This window comes from Mobula hypostoma, chromosome 6, assembly GCF_963921235.1.
Source record: "Mobula hypostoma chromosome 6, sMobHyp1.1, whole genome shotgun sequence".
NCBI classification, from domain to species: Eukaryota; Metazoa; Chordata; class Chondrichthyes; order Myliobatiformes; family Myliobatidae; genus Mobula; species Mobula hypostoma.
The window spans coordinates 35,043,438-35,063,498 of record NC_086102.1 but is presented as its reverse complement, the minus strand read 5'-3'; the positions used below and the strand labels follow the sequence as shown (position 1 = coordinate 35,063,498).

The following is a 20,061-nucleotide window of genomic DNA, read 5'->3' as shown; positions in this document are numbered from 1 at the left end:
GTGTCTTTGTGCCTTTGGAAATCTTAATGTATAAATGTTGCCAACTAGCTACGAGTCACAGTTCTCAAAGGTGGGTCAGATTTAGAGACCCACAGATCTGACGGCTGCAGAACTGAAACTAATTACATAGCTAGAGAGAGGGAAGCCTACTGAAGGGCTGAAACATGATAGTTTGCATATTCTTGTGAGGACTTCAGATTATTACATATTAAACAGGCAGAGTTTCTAATAGCTGCTTATCTAGCTTGTGTTAAAGGCTATTCAGCCCATCAAGTCTACACCAGCTCTCAGAATTTTATTGGTTCCAGTAACTTGTTCTCCACAATCCCGTCATCTCCTGCCGCCTACTTATGTTAGGTGCAGTTGTCAGTAGCCAGTCAATAATACCAGCACATTTTTGGGATGCAAGAGGAAAACTGGTCACTCAGGGGGAACACAACTGATCACTGGGAGAGCATGTAAACTCCATAGTGACAACACAAGAGTTCAGAATTGACAAACAAGAGAAAATCTGCAGATGCTGGAAATTCAAGCAACATACACAAAATGCTGAAGGAACTCAGAAGTCCTGGCAGCATCTATGGGAAACCCCTTTTTACTGGGCGTCTCTAGAGATGCAGCTCATAAGCTCCTCGTTAACAGCCACTAGACTCAGCGGTGAGAAAACCACCTTTCTCAGTCTCCGTACGTCTATGGTCGGTATAAGAACATAAGACAAAGGAGCAGAAGTCGACCATTCGGCCCATCGAGTCTGCTCCGCCATATTATCATGAGCTGATCCATTCTCTCATTTAGTCCCACTCCCCTGCCTTCTCACCATAACCTTTGATGCCCTGGCTACTCAGATACCTATCAATCTCTGTCTTAAATACACCCAATGACTTGACCTCCACTGCCGCCCATGGCAACAATTTCCACAGATTCACCAGCCTCTGGCTAAAAAAACTTCTTCGCATCTCTGTTCTGAATGGGCGCCCTTCAACCCTTAAGTCATGCCCTCTCATACTAGACTCTCCCACCATGGGAAATAACTTTGCCACATCCACTCTGTTCATGCCTTTCAACATTTGGAACGTTTCTATGAGGTCTCCCCTCATTCTTCTAAACTCCAAGGAGTACAGTCCAAGAGTGGTCAAACATTCCTCATATGTTAATCCTCTCATTCCCGGAATCATTCCAGTGAATATTCTCTGAACCTTCTCCAATGTCAGCAAACAACAGGAATTCTGCAGATGCTGGAAATTCAAGCAACATATATCAAAGTTGCTGGTGAACGCAGCAGGCCAAGCAGCATCTATAGGAAGAGGCGCAGTCGACGTTTCAGGCCGAGACCCTTCGTCAGGACTAACTGAAGGAAGAGTGAGTAAGGGATTTGAAAGCTGGAGGGGGAGGGGGAGATGCAAAATGATAGGAGAAGACAGGAGGGGTAGGGATAGAGCCGAGAGCTGGACAGGTGATAGGCAAAAGGGGATACGAGAGGATCATGGGACAGGAGGTCCGGGAAGAAAGACAGGGGGGGGGAGTGACCCAGAGGATGGGCAAGAGGTATATTAGGAGGGACAGATGGAGAAAAAGGAGAGTGAGAGAAAGAATGTGTGCATAAAAATGAGTAACAGATGGGGTACGAGGGGAAGGTGGGGCCTTAGCGGAAGTTAGAGAAGTCGATGTTCATGCCATCAGGTTGGAGGCTACCCAGATGGAATATAAGGTGTTGTTCCTCCAACCTGAGTGTGGCTTCATCTTTACAGTAGAGGAGGCCGTGGATAGGCATGTCAGAATGGGAATGGGATGTGGAATTAAAATGTGTGGCCACTGGGAGATCCTGCTTTCTCTGGCGGACAGAGCGTAGATGTTCAGCAAAGCGGTCTCCCAGTCTGCGTCGGGTCTCACCAATATATAAAAGGCCACATCGGGAGCACTGGACGCAGTATATCACCCCAGTCAACTCACAGGTGAAGTGATGCCTCACCTGGAAGGACTGTTTGGGGCCCTGAATGGTGGTAAGGGAGGAAGTGTAAGGGCATGTGTAGCACTTGTTCCGCTTACACGGATAAGTGCCAGGAGGGAGATCAGTGGGGAGGGATGGGGGGGACGAATGGACAAGGGAGTTGTGTAGGGAGCGATCCCTGCGGAATGCAGAGGGGGGGGAGGGAAAGATGTGCTTAGTGGTGGGATCCCGTTGGAGGTGGCGGAAGTTACGGAGAATAATATGTTGGACCCGGAGGCTGGTGGGGTGGTAGGTGAGGACCAGAGGAACCCTATTCCTAGTGGGGTGGTGGGAAGATGGAGTGAGAGCAGATGTACGTGAAATGGGGGAGATGTGTTTAAGAGCAGAGTTGATAGTGGAGGAAGGGAAGCCCCTTTCTTTAAAAAATGAAGACATCTCCCTCGTCCTCGAATGAAAAGCCTCATCCTGAGAGCAGATGCGGCGGAGACGGAGGAATTGCGAGAAGGGGATGGCGTTTTTGCAAGAGACAGGGTGAGAAGAGGAATAGTCCAGATAGCTGTGAGAGTCAGTAGGCTTATAGTAGACATCAGTGGATAAGCTGTCTCCAGAGACAGAGACAGAAAGATCTAGAAAGGGGAGGGAGGTGTCGGAAATGGACCAGGTAAACTTGAGGGCAGAGTGAAAGTTGGAGGCAAAGTTAATAAAGTCAACGAGTTCTGCATACGTGCAGGAAGCAGCGCCAATGCAGTCGTCAATGTAGCGAAGGAAAAGTGGGGGACAGATACCAGAATAGGCACGGAACATAGATTGTTCCACAAACCCAACAAAAAGGCAGGCATAGCTAGGACCCATACGGGTGCCCATAGCTACACCTTTAGTTTGGAGGAAATGGGAGGAGCAAAAGGAGAAATTATTAAGAGTAAGGACTAATTCCGCTAGACGGAGCAGAGTGGTGGTAGAGGGGAACTGATTAGGTCTGGAATCCAAAAAGAAGCGTAGAGCTTTGAGACCTTCCTGATGGGGGATGGAAGTATATAAGGACTGGACATCCATGGTGAAAATAAAGCAGTGGGGGCCAGGGAACTTAAAATCATCGAAAAGTTTAAGAGCGTGAGAAGTGTCACGAACATAGGTCGGAAGGGATTGAACAAGGGGTGATAAAACAGTGTCGAGGTATGCAGAAACGAGTTCGGTGGGGCAGGAGCAAGCTGAGACAATAGGTCAGCCAGGACAGGCAGGTTTGTGGATCTTGGGTAGGAGGTAGAAACGGGAAGTGCGGGGTGTGGGAACTATAAGGTTGGTAGCAGTGGATGGGAGATCCCCTGAGCGGATAAAGTCGGTGATAGTGTGGGAGACAATGGCCTGGTGCTCCTTAGTGGGGTCACGATCGAGGGGTAAATAAGAGGAGGTATCCGCGAGTTGTCGCTGTGCCTCGGCAAGGTAGAGGTCAGTATGCCAGACTACAACAGCACCCCCCTTATCAGCGGGTTTAATAATAAGGTTAGGATTAGTGACCAATGTCAGCACATCCTTTCTTAAATAAGGAACCCAAAACTGCCCACAGTACTCCAAGTGAGGTCTTACCAGCGCCTTATAAAGCTTCAACAATCGCATCCCTGCTGCTGTACTCTATTCCTCTAGAAATGAATGCCAACATTGCATTCGCCTTCTTCACCACCAACTCAACCTGGAGGTTAACCTTAAGGGTATCCTGTACGAGGACTCCCAAGTCCCGTTGCATCTCAGAACTTTGAATTCTCTCCCCATTTAAATAATAGTCTGCCCGTTTATTTCTTCTACCAAAGTGCACAACCATACACTTTCCAAAATTATATTTCATCTTATGACTTGGGTCCCACCAAAACCGGGAAGTTGGGATGTCTCGATCACCTGAACCCCAATCTGTGTGAATACTGTGTAAATACTGCCCTCTGCAATTATACGTTGGCAAGAAATAACAGACCAGACACTGCATACAATTATAAAGAATATTTACAAATGTCAGCTTTATCAGACAGTTAGTAGGAAAAAGAAAAAAAAAGGCCCATTACAGTTAACTCAGTCCAAATGTGCACACAAACTGGAGTTCATCTTGAAGTTGTCTTTAACTCACACGCTGGCATGTGAAAGCACACACCACCTTCTAAATGTCACTCTGAAACAAGCTGACTCCCCCACAGGAGTAACGGTCCTTCCTCCTTGAAGCCATTCATCTGCACAAAGCACCTTGTGCAGCAGGGATGGCATCCTCAGCCATCTTCCCTCCTGTCTTCTCCCAGCTCCCACCAAAAAGGCCTCAATCCACACCAGTGTTTGTCAGAAAAACCTCTCCACCCAGTGTTCTCTAGAACCTGCTCTCAATTCCAGCACCCTGACTGGCTGACACAACATTCCTAAGTCAAACAACAAAGCCCAGTTAAAATATTTACGTTTAAAAGAAAATCTGACGGTTCCATTAACTTTACCTCCCACTTTCCCTGCATGAGGGGATGGCTTGACTGTTATGTAACCTGGGATATTGGGTAATAAGGCCTTCTTGATGATGTTGGATTCCCTGTAGGAAAACACATTGTATCGTTAACCACTATCAACATAATAAAAATTAAATCCATACTGCATTTTTCCACAAAACATTTAATGAAGCCATATCCCACTTCTTTAGATTAGTTTAATGCCTAAACTTTTCCAAGGTACGGTAATCAGATCCCACAACTATTTTACTGTCTCATTTTATCAATTTAAAATATATTGCAGGAGGATTTTTTGAGCACATCTACAAAACATTGTGCATCATGTCAAATCAAAAGAACCTGTCAACAATTTTAAAAACCAAAATTGTGAGGCTGAAAAAGTGTTCATCCCTTTTGTAATTACTATGTTAACTTTCATCAGGTGCAATACTGTATAATTCCTCACCAATGCACCCAATTTGCTGGTGTGTAACATTAGAGGATCACTGTTTTCCATGAATAAAAATAAATAGCCCCTCTCTCTTTAAGATAAGGTCAACCAACAATAAGGTAAATTTTCAACAGACCAAACCAAAATGAAAACACAAAACAGTATTCAAGACAAGTCAGGGAAATGATCATGCAGCACACATCTGGGGAAGGGTACAAAATCATCTCAATGTCACTGAACATATCTTGGAGCTCAGTGAGACCCACCCTGAAGAAGTCACAAAATACAAAACCACACCCACACTGCCTAGCTCAGGCCACCCCTCCATTTGTAAGGAGGCTACTGTGATGCCAACAGTCTCTCTGAATGAGTTGCAGAAGTCAGCGGCTGAACTGGCTCCATAGTCTCCAGGCCTTGCACAAAAAGGGTATTTATGGAAGAGTGACATGGAGAAGCCCCAGCTGAAAAAAAAATATATCCTTGCCCATAAAGACTTTGCAAAACATCATGTAGAAGATACTGTGAAGAGGTGGAAGAAGACCTTGTGATCGGATGAGACTAAAGTGGGACTTTGCCGCAACACTAAGTGGTCCATGTGGCACATCAGTCAGGTAACACCGTCCCTACTGTAAAGAATGGTGGAGGCAACACCATGCAGCAGCTCACTGAAAAACAATGTTATGAGGATGATTTTCAGCAGCAGTGACTGGAAATCTGGACAGCATCGATGGAAAGATGAACACTACTACATACGGAGAAATCCTGGGTAAAAACCTGGAGCCTTTGACAGAAAGCTTAAACTGAGAAGGAAGTTTGTTTTTCAATATGACAGGTCCAAAGGACACTGCCAGGGCAACCATGGAGTGTCTTCAAATGAAGAACACTGTCATCCTTTAGTGGCCCAGTCAGAGTCCTGACCTTAATCTGATTGAACATCTCTGGCAAGACCTCAAGTCTGCTGTCTGCTGATGCTCCCCAACTAACCTAGCACAGCTTGAGCACTTTTGCAAGCAGCAATGGACAAATCTTGTTCCATCGCTTTGTGCAAAGCTAGAGACTTAACTAAAAAGACTTCTGGCTGTAATATCCGTGAGAGATGGTTCAACCAGGTACTTAGTAAGGGGGGGGATGAATACTTTTGAGCTGCTGATATTTCAGTTTTTTAAGTTTTAGTTTTTTATGTCTTACAATGTTCCCTGTTTTTTCAGGTTCTACTGTAGAAAAATAAGGAACATGTGATTCACAAGTATAAATTCTCAGTTAAATTGATCAAAATCCCTGGTTGTAATATTCATTTATGTGAACAAAGGGTTGGGGACTGAATACATTTACAAGGCACTGTACATTTGAATATTACCCCACAAACAGGTTCAAACAGGCAATAGCCATAGTTTATTCAGTGGGGTTGGTAGGGAGGAGATTCCTTGGTATTAGCAGAGGGGGCGCCATTTTTATTTCAGCTGGTTTTCAACTCAACAGTCCTTTGTGTCAACGGGTAGATTCTCTGTTGGGCAGAAGAGAAACGGAAAGAGTAACAGCTGGGGGGGGTGGGAGCGTCAAGATTCACAGATTATGGGGTGGGGGAGGCAGGGAGATGGAAAGAGAGCAGGATTCTGGAGTCGGGTACAGAACAAGAGTATCTGTCCTGGAGAGAATCTCTTCTGCTAAACGTAACCCACAGACAACGCTGCAATGGCAATTATCTTACGGATCGGGGCCTCTGTCTCTTCTCTGCAGTATGTTACTTAATGCCAATCAATTTTATGTTAGGTTCTCAACAACTTTGTAAAGCCACAAAGTTAACTACATGGTACCACACCTAACTCTGTTAACATCCAGTGTGGAGCAACCCTTGAGTTTGAAACTACTGACGTTTAAATTCTTGAAGTTTAACCCTATGATTCCAATCTAAGCAACACATAGGAAACCTGTCCCAATTAATGTCACAATTTAAAACACCTGCAATGAAGGTGAGCAAAGTGGTTTACAGTCATTTAACTCAATTCTTCACTGGGAAGGCTCAACTGAAATGACTCGAAGTAATTAAACCTGAACTAATGCTAAGTAATAAAACCCTAAACTTCCCTTAAACAAGATCCCTCCATGGTACCACTCTTCCCCATTATGTTCCCCAACTTAAAGAGTTATTCATTGTTGTCCAATTCATGTAGATCCCCGAATCAAATCATGCTGCCAATCTTAGCCACAGCTGCAAGCTCTGGAATTCCTTCCCCAAATCTCTGACTCTTAAATATCCTTAAACATATTTCTTAACCCCAATCTTTTGTTGATATGCTCCATTATGTGCTGATATGGCTTAGAGTCTAATTTTATATGTTAACACTTCCATGAAATCACAAGGTTTACGGGATTAAAATGGCTTTGAATGCACATTGCTGTAGTGTTACATTACCATGCACTAGGAAATATTAACAGCTCCTTCTCAACCAGTGCTAGGAAGTGCCTTCCTTCCCATCACTGAGTCACATCATAACTTTGCTCAGAATTTGAAGAGGCAAAATATGAATAACGCAAGCTACAAACCTGTTGAAATAAATTGCCTCATCTTCTTTCAAAAGGCCTTTCACATACGCTCCTTTCGCATGGTTGATGCGAGAAGAGCAAGGAAGCTTTGCAGGTTTGTAACAGAACCAAGGCTCCCCAGTCCTGAGATCAGTGAAATTACAGAGTGGCTTTGTTTCAGTCAAGTAAAGATTGCACATGGTGGTCTCTGAGGTAGTCCCAAATCTGAAGGCACTTTTAAAAGTTACCCTATCCAGCCGTTCCTCACGTAGTCTCGTAAGTACTTGGATCACTTCACTGGGATGAACCAAGGAAACAGACACTTGGACTTTTCCCGGCCAGGATAAGTTAAAGTTTATATAATAAAATCCATTTTGGTTGTCTATAACTGTTCCCACTGAACCAGCCTTTAACTCTGGGCTGTGGATCCGGGCAAGGATGTAATCACCCCCATATTGCTTTGGATTTCCTTCATAATCGTACATGCGAAGCATCACTTGCAGTGTATCGCCAACGTAGAAAGTCTTTCCAGAATTTAAAATAACAAAGCGAGTACGCGACGGGTCACTGCTTTTCAGAAAGGGCACAGCAGGGTTGGGAGGCTTTGGCCATTCGATTAGTTTCAACAGCACTGAACCCTCCAGTCTTTCTTCTGGGGTGAAGCTGTGATTCTGATAACCATACTGCATCAGCCTGTGTACCCAATCAGTCTCCCGCATTTCCACTCCTTGCTGTATTGTGGAATAAAACTTTGGAGGTGGCCATCTGTTCCATTGGAGGTCTGATCGAGAAGCTGTGTACATATTCAACTGCAGAAAGAATAATTTTATTGACCATGTTTACTGTTCCTTTCACACTCATTGTCTCAATCCTCCTCCCACACACACCAAAGTACCTCCTTCTCAGGTTGAAACAAAAACAAAACTGCTGCCTCAGGATTAGCAAGAAGAGGAAATCAACCCATGGAAGATCTGCCCAATAACTTCTAGAGAACTCGGAGTTTAGCCAAACAGTCCCTCAAAACTGCCAGACCTGAGAATTCTTAGGGTATGTAGCATTCTCAGATTACTGAGGAGATTGGATGACTATTCAGTGCTTCCCATTCCTGAACACCATGCCATGCTTTTTATACAGGATTGTAGAAATTTACAGCGCAGGAAGCCACCTGACCTATCATGTCCCTGCAAGCTGAAAACAGACCTTGCTTTAATCCCACTTCCCAACACATGAACATAGACCACCAGCTTGCTGCTCTTCGTGCACATCCAGCAACTCTTGAATATACCGTTTCCACTCCTTCAGACCCTGAAGCACCTTCAATAACTCCAAAAGACTGAGGTTTGGTAAAATACTGAAAGGCTTTTATTCACTGTACAATACGACCCCCATGGTGAGTGTCTGCCCCTGGACTGAGGGGGAGGGGCAAGGCGAAACACCTTTATACCGGATACTGTGGGAGGAGCCACAGGGGCAGTCAGCAGAGGGGCGTGTCCAGACAGTTAACCCAGTTACAACATATATACATGGTTTACCACAGACCCTCACCATTCATTGAAGCAAATAGTATTTACTCAACTCCACTCTAATTCTTGTAACAATCAGATGATTATCTCCTGATTTCCCCACTAAAGAAATTAAGTAGTTTTTATTTGCCCTGTCTTGGCCTCTCATAATTCTGAGCATCTCAATTAAACCAGTCAGTTACTCCACAAAAGGATCATAGTCCCTTCTCAATTCTCCAGCCTGGGCAATACCCTCAAGTTCCTCTGCATCATCACTAGCACTGTGTAGTTCCTCCTGTAAATGCAGTCACCAGAACAGCACACTATACTGCAGCGGACTGATGATTAACAATTTGGTATCATTATTATCTTCGTTCACTAATGCCCAGCAGCCCATGCACCTAAACAGCGAATGGCACAAAACAGAGACTCCTTTGCCAGCATCTTCGGAAACAGCTCTATTTCCATCTTTAATATATCTTTCTCTCTCCTTTTCAGGATTCTTTTGAAGGCCCTGGAGTTACACGCTGACTTCGGTTCTTTGCAGGAATGGGTCCTGTTCTTAGGGTTTCAGGACTGGCCGTTATTCAGCATGCCAAGGGTTCGGCCTGGGGAGTCCAGCTCGGATTTGAAAGTCTAAGATCTCGGGGCTCTGGAGACAGGCAGATCGAGGGTCGGTGTCACAGCAGGACACCCGTGTGTCGGCAGGGGAGTTGGAAAATCTACTGTTCTGTGCCCAAAGGCCCAGGATCTTTGAGATCTTTGGGAACAGAGCTCGGAAAAAGTGGCTTTTAACATCGTAAACCAACGAGTTGTTTGTTATGTCTCCCCGCTCACAGGGAAAAATGGTGACACCTCCTTCTCCCTTATTAGGGAGAGAGAGAGCCTGTGGTATGTCGAATGCCGGGTGAAAGTCTTTGGGGTAACTGCAAGTCTGTGCCTTTGCTATTGCTTTTCTCACGCTTGAGTGCTTGGTGGTGGGTGCTGATGCTTTTTTGTTGCTGGTGGGGGAGGCGGGATCGTTGCTTGCTGCCGCTTACGCGCGGGAGGGAGGGGAGTTGGGAGGAACTTTAGGGTTCTTATGTTTAACTGTTGTTCATTCTTTGGAGCATTACTCTGTTTTCGTGGATGTTTGTGGAAAAAAAAGTGCTTCAGGTTGTATATTGTATACATTTCTCTGACATTAAATTGTACCTCTGAACCTTGATAAAATCTTATCTATCTGCCTTGCGGTCAGTGGATTTAACTCCAAGATTTCTCCGTTGCACATTTTCGTCTGTTCCCATTGCCATCTCTAAACTTGTACTTCTCCTGACTGAAACCCACTTACCACACAACTCCACATTAACTCATTGATAACTTGCTGTAGACCACAACCATTTTCCTCACTACCAACCACGTGGATGATACAAAATTGGCCACACGTACATATAAACACGAAAATCAAGATTCTAGAAATAAGCCCAGTGCACCTCATCTGCCACCAATCTTCCTGTCAGTAAAATTGCAATTGAGCACTGCCTTCTGCTTTCTGCCGATATTTAATTCAATTCTGCACTTTGCCTTTACCAATAGAGAGTAAATCTTTCTCATGAAGTTTATCAAGCACCTTGCTGACGCATCCTACCAAATGCCTCCCACCAATCCCTCACAAAATTCAATTGGAATAACTAAACAAAGCAGATGGGATCATGGGCTTTATAACTTGGAGGCATAATTCATAGAAGCAAGAGGTATGGTGGGTGGAGGGGGAGCTAATTGAAACCTATCGAATATTGAAAGGCCTAGACAGAGTGGATGTGGAAATGGTCTCCTATAGTAGACAGGTCCAAGACCAGAAGACACAGCCTCTGCATAGAGGGACGGCCAATTAGAACAGTGATGAGAAGGAATTTCTTTAGCCAGAGGGTGGTAAATTTGTGGGTTACATTGCCAGGGGCAGTTGTGAAGGTTAAGTCATTGAGTATGTTTAAAGTGCAGGTTGATATGTTCTTGGCTAGTCAGGGTGTCAAAGATTATAATCTTTGGAGAGAAAGCAGGAGAATGGGGTGGAGAGGAGTAACAAATCGGACATGGTGGGATGGTGAATCAGATTTGATTGGCCAAGTGGCCCAATTCTGGACTTATGTCTTCTGGTCTAAGACTGTGATGAACCTTCATACAGCATGGTGTCAGCCACTAACTAGGTACTTACAGTCGGATGTATCAGTATTACAGTGGAGTAAAAGGAATTACTGAGGCACGAGAGAGGAGCCGGCCAGAATTGACTAGTAAAGAACACTGGTAGGGCTGACAACAGAGCAGCAATGGCTAGAATTTCTGGAAGCAACTTGGAAGACACAGGATATATACATCTCAAAGAGGAAGAAGTATTCTAAAAGCATGACACAACCATGGCCAACAAGAGAAGTCAAAGCCAACATAAAAGCCAAAGAGAGGGCATATAATAGAGCAAAAATTCGTGGGAAGTTAGAGGATTGGGAAGCTTTTAAAAACCAACAGAAGGCAACGAAAAAAGTCATTAAGGCAAAGATGGAATATAAAAGTAAGCTAGCCAATAATATTAAAGAGGTTACCAAAAGTTTCTTCAGATACATGAAGTATAAAAGAGAGGCAAGAGTGGATATTGGGCCACTGGAAAATGATGCTGGAGAGGTAGTAATGAGCGACTACAAAATGGTGGATGAACTGAGTAAGTATTTCGCATCGGTCTTCACTGTGGAAGACACTAACAGTATGGTGGAAGTTACAGGTGTCAGCGGTCATAAAGTGTGTGAAGTTACCACAACTTGAGAGAAGGTTCTTGGGAAACAGAAAGGTCTGAAGGTAGATAAGTCACCTGGACCAGATGATGTACACCCCAGAGTACTGAAAGAGGTGGATGAAGAGATTATGGAGACATTGGTAATGACCTTTCAAGAATCACTAGGTCCTAGAATGGTTCCGAAAGACTGGAAAATTGCAAATGTCTCTCCACTCTTCAAGAAGGGAGAGAGACAAAAGAAAGAAAACCACAGACCAGTTTGTCTCACCTCAGTATTTGGGAAGATGTTGGGTGTCAATGAGGTCTCAGGGTACTTGGAGGCACACGATAAAATAGGCCGTAGTCAGCATGGTCTCCTCAAGAGAAAAGTTTGTCTGACATATCTGTTGGAATTCTTTGAAGAGATAACAAGCAGGTGTTACATACCTCATGGATATCTTGTGACTGTCTTGTGAGGATGATGTAATGGTCTTTTGGAGGTCACCTGATGTAATTTTCCCACCAATGTGAGGTCACGTGATGACATGTTCACCACAGGTATAAAAGGAGACCCTTGGGGTGATGCAGGGGGTTTTCCAGTTAGGACATTAGCCACATACTCCGCTCCGCTGCGTATTTGCCTTATGGCACAGTCTTGATTTAAAACGGAGTTTTACGTTCTATTGTAAGGTACAAAAGTGCTGGACCGGCAGTTTAACCAATTTCTGCCAGGTTTGTTGATGTATCTTTTCAGTAATATTGGAGAGTGAAGACAGGAACCTGAAAGAGTTGTTTGACGGTTGAAAGGATCGACCATTATTGAATTCGTTCAAGGAAGAGTGATCTGCATGAGATAGCCTCTGCTAAAAGTGGCAGAAAAGGCTGTGCAGGATCTAGTATACAGAGGGAAAGGTCACTGCCTTTGAATCATTTTATTTCTGTCGTCGTGAATCCTGCGGACAAGGCAGGATACGGCTGGGACTGGCGTGACATCGTGTCTTCGAGGAATTCTTTACTTCAGGAAAGTCTCTCCTAATTGACTGTATAAATCTCTTGGATTTTTGAATCTACCATTCTAAGAACTGTGTTTGAATTTACCACTTTAAGAACTGTTTTCGCATTTATCGCTTTAAGAACTAGTACTGAGTGGCGGTTTGTTAAATGGCCACATAGCAGTTTACTTCCGGTTAAGATTTTTGTTTGTTTATATTGAGCAGAATTTAATAAATGTCTGATTGTTTTTATAAAACCTGACTCAATTCAATTCTATATTCATTGTTGCCGGTCACGTGACATAATTGGGGACTTGTCGGGATTGTTCTGATTTTGAGTTTAAGTGCTTGTTTAATTACCTATCTTATTTGGAAAGGGGGATATACCCGATTCTTTTGTTTGATTGGTGTGTGAGTGGTATTCGGCAGCAATGAATATTGACGAGTTTATGGGTTCGCCTGACCCGGTGTTTTTAGCAAATGCAAGAAAACCTGAGGTGTCGGAGATTGCTAAAAGGTTGAACCTTAAAGGAATTACGAAGGGTACAACAAAGCCCATAATTCAGAGAAAAATCGCTGAGCATTATATAAGTTTGGGAAAGTTTGATGAAGAGGTGTTAAAGAGGTTTCCAATGAGTACGCTGGAAATGCAGTTACACTTGAACAGATAAAGTTTGAGCAATTTAAAGCAGAAATGGCTGAAAGAGAGGCAAATAAAATAAGGGAATTTAAAGAAAGAGAAGCTGAAAACCAGAGGAAATTTGAGCTGGAGATGGAGAAATTAAAGATGGGAAATCAGTCCTCTGGTTCTAAGAAACAGTTTGTAGCTAGTCGTGAGGTTATTTTGGCTCCTCCATTTAATGAAGCAGAAGGGGACAAATATTTCCAACATTTCGAAACTATTGCTCTAAGCTTAGAGTGGCCAGTGATGTTACAAAGTGTAATTAGATGCAAGGCACAAGAAGTTTATACAGCCTTAAATGCTGAGCAAGCACTGGATTATGATACTGTGAAGCAGCATATACTGGAGGCGTATGAGTTGGTTCCGGAAGCGTACAGAGAAAGATTCAGAAATTTGAAGAAATCTGTGGAAAAAACGTATGTGGAATTTGCCTACGAGAAATCAGTGTGTTTTGAGAGATGGGTTTCCTCTGAAAATGTGAATGGGAACTATAGTAAATTAAAAGAGTTGATTTTACTGGTGGGTTTTAAAAGGAACATTCCTGTTGAAGTAAGGACATACTTAAATGAAAGGGACACTGCTACATTGCAGGAGTCTGCTAAATAGCTGATGAGCATACTTTAATTCACAAGAATAAATTTTCTCCAAGTAGGACTTTTAAAACGAAAAATAGCACAGAGAGTCAAGGTAAACCAGAAATTAAATATGAAGTTAGTGAGAAAGGTAAGGATGAAGGAAGACATGTGAAGGAAAGACATTTTGGTCTCATTTGTAATTACTGTAAGAAACCTGGACATGTGATAGCTAACTGCTTTCGATTGAAAAAGAAAGAAAAGGAAGCCGTCCCAGATGCTTGTGTGCAGCATATTAAAACACCTGTAAAAACACAGAGTTTGATAAATACCAATGAAGTTTTGTCAAGTGTCTGACCAAGTTAAGAGGGGATATGAACATTTTATAACCGAAGGATTTGTATCCTTGAAAGAGGGATCCAATCCTGTACCAATAAGAATACTTAGAGATACTGGAGCTTCTCAATCACTAATGTTAGACAGTGTTCTAAAGTTTAGTGATGAGTCTGACATTGGTGAGGTAAACTATATGAGGAGTTGGAAGTGCCCTTATGCCAGTACATTTACATAGGGTAAATTTAAGGTCAGGATTAGATACAGGGGTTGTTAAAGTAGGACTATAATCCAGTTTACCTGTGAATGATGTTGCTCTATTGTTAGGGAATGACTTAGCTAATGGACAAGTTTTTCCTGATGTACATTTGACAATAAATCCTAATTCTGAGGAACCACAGAGGGATTATAACATGGATTCTTCCTGTGTTGTAACCCGAGCTATGGCTAAGAAGACTGAGGTACAGGATGAGGTTGCTACCCATGACTGTTCAACTCGGGATGCGAATTTTGAGGATGTGTCAGAAACTTTCTTACCTTCATTATTTGATCAGGATTTCGGTAGTAAGTTTGACCATGAAGATTTACCTTTATCTCAGAAGGAGATGATAGCAGAGCAGGGTAGAGATCCTGAGATAGTTAAATTAAAGGAACAAGCCCTTCCAGATAGTGAAATAGAGAAAGTGGCAGGAGGATATTATTTTGAAAAGGGAGTATTAATGAGAAAGTGGAGATCACCTACAATTTCTGCAAGTGAGGAATGGAAAGTTAATCATCAGGTAGTTGTTCCTAAAGTTTATCGAAATGAGATTTTAATTATGGCTCATAGTATTCCTTTGGGTGGTCATCTAGGTGTAAAGAAAACTATGAACAAGGTTTTTAAACATTTTTACTGGCCTAGTTTAAGAAAAGATGTAGCGACATTTTGCAGAACATGTCATATGTGTCAAATTGTGAGTAAACCTAATCAAGTTACTCCAGTGACCCACTGCAACCGATTCCAGCATTTGGTGAGCCATTTTCCAAAATTATTATAGATTGTGTAGGCCCATTGCCAAAAACTAAAACTGGACATCAATATTTGTTGACCAAACCTAGACACTGTGCACATACAGTGTCTAGGTTTCCAGAGGCAATACCTCTTAGGAATATAACAGCCAAAACTGTGACAAAGGCTCTTATAAAATTTTTTACTTATTTTGGGTTGCCTAAGAAAATACAATCTGATCCAGGTAGTAATTTTATGTCTGGATTGTTTCAGCAGATAGTTTATAAACTGGGAGCAAAACAGATTACCTCATCTGCATATCATCCAGAATCACAAGGAACCTTGGAAAGATTCCATTCTACCCTTAAAACTATGATTAGGACATACTGTGTGGTACAGGAATCATTAGGTTTTAATCCTTTTGAACTTGTGTTTGGACATAGAGTTCAAGGACCTTTGGCCTTGTTGAAAGAACAGTGGATTAATAAAGAGGTGCACACTAATTTGCTGAATTATGTTTTAAAATTTAAAGAAAGATTACACAAAGCTTGTAGCTTGGCCAAGGAAAATTTAAAATCAGCTCAAGAGAAGATGAAGACTTGGTATGATACGGACACTAGAATGAGGTCATTTAAGCCTGGAGATAAGGTGTTGGTTCTTTTCCCAGTGCAAACGAACCCGTTGCAAGCTAAATTTCATGGTCCTTATGAGTTTAAATCTAAAGTAAATGATGTGGATTACGTGATTAAAAATTAAAAACCCCAGATCGAAGAAAGCCAACAGAGCTGTGTCATATAAATATGATAAAACCATATTATGAGAGAGAAGCTGCTACTATGACTGTTGTGCTCAATAATGAGTCTGATCTTTCTAAAAACTTAATGGAGGATTCATCTGAAACTTATTTTAAACCCAACATTATTTCTGCCAGGTTACCAAACTCAAAAATTCTGGAAAATACTAATGAGAAATTAGATCATCTACAGCCAGAGCAGAGGGAGCAGATGAAACAGTTCATTTTTAAATATAGGGATTTATTTCCAGACGTTCCTAGAAGAACCACCGTGGCTACGCACGATGTAGATGCTGGAGGTGCAAACCCCATAAAACAACATCCATATCCGATGAACAGGGAAAAATGTGAACTTGCTGAACAAGAAATTAAGTATATGTTAGAGAATAATATTATTAGACCTTCTAATTTGAATTGGAGTTCACCGTGTGTTATGGTGCCTAAGCCAAACAATAGTATTAGGTTTCGTACAGATTACAGGAAGGTGAATGCTGTGACAAAAACTGATGCATATCCAATCCCTAGGGTAGATGATTGTGTGGATAAAGTTGGACAAAGTTCCTTACAAAGATTGATTTGTTAAAAGGTTATTGGTGTGTTCCATTGACGGATAGAGGTAAAGAGATTTCTGCATTTGTAACCCCATCCGGGTTATATGAATATAATGTTCTTCCATTTGGAATGAAGAATGCACCAGGTACTTTCCAAAGGATAATTAATAGTGTGATTCATGGGTTAAAAGATACAGATGTTTATATTGATGATTTAGTTACAGGAAATAATACACGGAAAGCAGATGTTACTGCGGTGGAGAAACTATCTGAAAGACTTACAAAACCTAACTTAACTGTTAACTTAGCTAAAAGTGAATTTGGTCATGCCACAGTGACCTACCTTGGCTATGTTGTGGGTCATGGAAAATTAGCTCCTGTTCAGGCAAAAGTTCAGGCAATTTTAGAAGTACCCACTCCAACTGGTAGGAAGATTCTTGGGTATGGTAGGATATTACCAAAAATTTTGTAAGGATTTTGCGAATATTGTTCTTCCATTAACTAACCTCTTGAAGAAAAATGAAAAGTTCATTTGGACAGAACCTTGTCAAGAGGCCTTTGATAAATTGAAAACTATAGTATGTAGTCAACCTGTGCTCAAATCCCCTGACTTTGAAAAACCATTTTCATTAGCTGCAGATGCTAGTGATGAAGCTGCAAGAGCAGTGTTACTTCAAAGAGATGAGGGTCATGAAGTTGATCGTCCGGTAGCTTACTTTTCTAAGAAATTTAATGCCCATCAAAGAACTTATTCAACAATAGAAAAGGAATTAATATCTCTTGTTTTGGCTTTACAACATTTTGAAGTGTATGTTGGTACTACTCAGAAACCACTCATAGTTTACACCGATCATAATCCGTTAGTGTTTTTGAGTAAGATGAAAAACAAAAATAGATTATTAAATTGGAGTTTGATGTTACAGGAGTATAATATTTTGATCACCCATATTAAAGGTAAAGATAATGTGATCGCTGATTGTCGATCTAGATGTTAAATGTACAATGTAAAATTTTTTATGGAGTGATATTTTAACCTTTGTAACACTCCTACTGTATACTAGTTTGTAAAAGGTTGTATGATTATACTGTGTATACTGTGTATGTTGTAAATTTTATACATTTGTATTTTTTTTGTAAATAGTTAATTGTTAAAATTTTGCTCCTAAAAAAACAATTTTTTTTTGGAGGGAGGTGTTACATACCTCATGGATATCTTGTGACTGTCTTGTGAGGATGATGTAATGGTCTTTGGAGGTCACCTGATGTAATTTTCCCGCTGGTGAGGTCACATGATGACATGTTCACCTCGGGTATAAAAGGAGACCCCCGGGGTGATGCAGGGGGTTTTCCAGTTAGAACGTTAGCCAGAGACTCCACTCCACCGCGTATTTGCCTTATGATGCAGTTTTGATTTAAAATGGATTTTTACATTCTATTGTAAGGTACAGAAGTGCTGGACCAGCAGTTTAACTAATTTCTGCCAGGTTTATTGATGTATCTTTTCAGCAGTATTGGAGAGCGAAGACAGAAACCTGAAGAAGTCGTTCGACGGTTGAAAGGATCGGCCATTATTGAATTTGTTCAAGAAAGAGTGATCTGCATGAGATAGCCTCTGCTAAAAGTGGCAGAAAAGGCTGTACAGGATCTAGTATCTAGAGGGAAAGGTCAGTGCCTTTAAACCGTTTTATTTCCGTCGTCGTGAATCTTGCAGACAAGGCAGGATACGGCTGGGACTGGCGTGACATCGTGTCTTCGAGGAATTCTTTACTTCAGGAAAGTCTCTCCTAATTGACTGTATAAATCTCTTGGATTTTTGAATCTACCATTCTAAGAACTGTGTTTGAATTTACTGCTTTAAGAACTCCTTTCGCATTTATCGCTTTAAGAACTAGTACTGAGTGGCGGTTTGTTAAATGGCCACATAGCAGTTTACTTCCGGTTAAGATTTTTGTTTGTTTATATTGAGCAGAGTTTAATAAATGTCCGATTGTTTTTATAAAACCTGACTCAATTAAATTCTATATTCATTGTTGCCAGTCACGTGACACAGGATAGACAAAGGAAAATCAGTTGATGTTGTGTACTTGGATTTTCAGAAGGCCTTTGACAAGGTGCCATACATGAGGCTGCTTAACAAGTTAAAGAGCCCGTAGGAAAGATACTAGCATGGATAAAGCAGTGACTGATTGGCAGGAGGCAAAAAGTGAGAAGAGTGGGAATAACAGAAGCCTTTTCTGGTTAGCTGCCGGTGACTAGTGGTGTTCCACAGGGGTCTGTGTTGGGACTGATTGTTGTCACGTTATATGTCAATGATTTGGATGATGGAACTGAAGACTTTGTCACAAAGTTTGCAGATGATATGAAGATAGGTGGAGGGGCAGGTAGTTTTGAGGAAGAAGAGATGCTATAGAAGGACGTGGACAAATTAGGAGAATGGGCAAAGAAGTGGCAGATGGAATATAGTTTTGGGAAGTGTATTAGTTTGGTAGAAGAAATTAAATAGTTGATTTAATTCTAAATGGAGAGAAAATACAAAAAAAAACTGAGGTGTAAAGGAACTTCAGAGTCCTTGCAACACACACAAACTGCTGGGGAACTCAGCAGGCCAGGCAGCATCTGTGGTAAAATGTACCATCGACATTTCAGGCCAAAACCCTTCAGCAGGACTGGGATTCAGAAGGATGTGGGGTGACCTCACTGAAACCTATCGAATGGTGGAAGGCCTGGACAGAGTGGATGTGGAGAGCATGTTTCCTATGGTGACAGTGTCTAAGACCAGAGGACACAGCCTCAGAATAGACGGGTATCCTTTTAGAATGGAAATGAGGAGGAATTTCTTTAGCCAGAGAGTGGTGAATCTGCGGAATTCTTTGTCACAGGCAGCTGTGCCAAGTCTTTATGTATATTTAAGGCAGAGGTTGATAGATTCTTGATTGGTCAGGGCATGAAGGGATATGGGGAGAAGGTAGAAGATTGGGGCTGAGAGGAAAATTGGATTAGCCGTGATGAAATGGTGGAACAGATTCAATGGGCCAAATGGCCTAATACTGCTCCTACATATTGTGGTCTTATCCAGTTTTGAGTGTGACACTTCAGGAAAAAGGTGAAGACTTTGGAGCTGATAATGATGTACCTAAATCATTCCAGGTTTGTGGAAGTTTATTCATGTCAAAGACGGCTGTGACTGGGATCTGCTGGCGGCCCTTAAAATCCTGAAAAGTAAGGTCAGGGAGGATAGCAGGAAACTGTTCCCATTGGAGCAAGGGTCATGAAATGAAGATGATTAGCAAATAGAATTGAATAAATGAGAAAATTGTTTTGTTGTTTTTTTTTTAAATTTCATTTCACGCACTATGAGGGCAAGGATGTTGAATGCAGAATCTATGAGGCATTAAAGAAAGAAAAAGCAGGTGAATAAGAATCTGAAGGGGGAGGGAGAGAAAGAGTTAGCCAGGTACCATCAACCAGTTCAGACAGAGGGCTGAATGGATTCTTTCCACAGCCACAGCTGTTCTTTGATTCTATGAAGTTGG

The 20,061-nt window shown here is 42.0% G+C and overlaps 1 protein-coding gene across 3 annotated transcripts in view; it reads right to left on the bottom strand.

The window, feature by feature from the left end:
- Positions 1-20,061, bottom strand: part of LOC134347930 (NXPE family member 3-like) — a 40,810-nt gene that overhangs the window by 10,153 nt on the left and 10,596 nt on the right. For 2 of the 3 annotated variants that reach the window (XM_063050569.1, XM_063050570.1), the window contains 2 exons: positions 7,394-8,181; positions 4,378-4,502 (listed from right to left, as the gene is read on the bottom strand). In XM_063050569.1, the coding sequence (XP_062906639.1) occupies positions 4,378-4,502; positions 7,394-8,181 (913 nt within the window). The remainder of the gene's footprint in view (positions 1-4,377; positions 4,503-7,393; positions 8,182-20,061) is intronic. The other variant, XM_063050571.1, reaches the window with a different exon arrangement.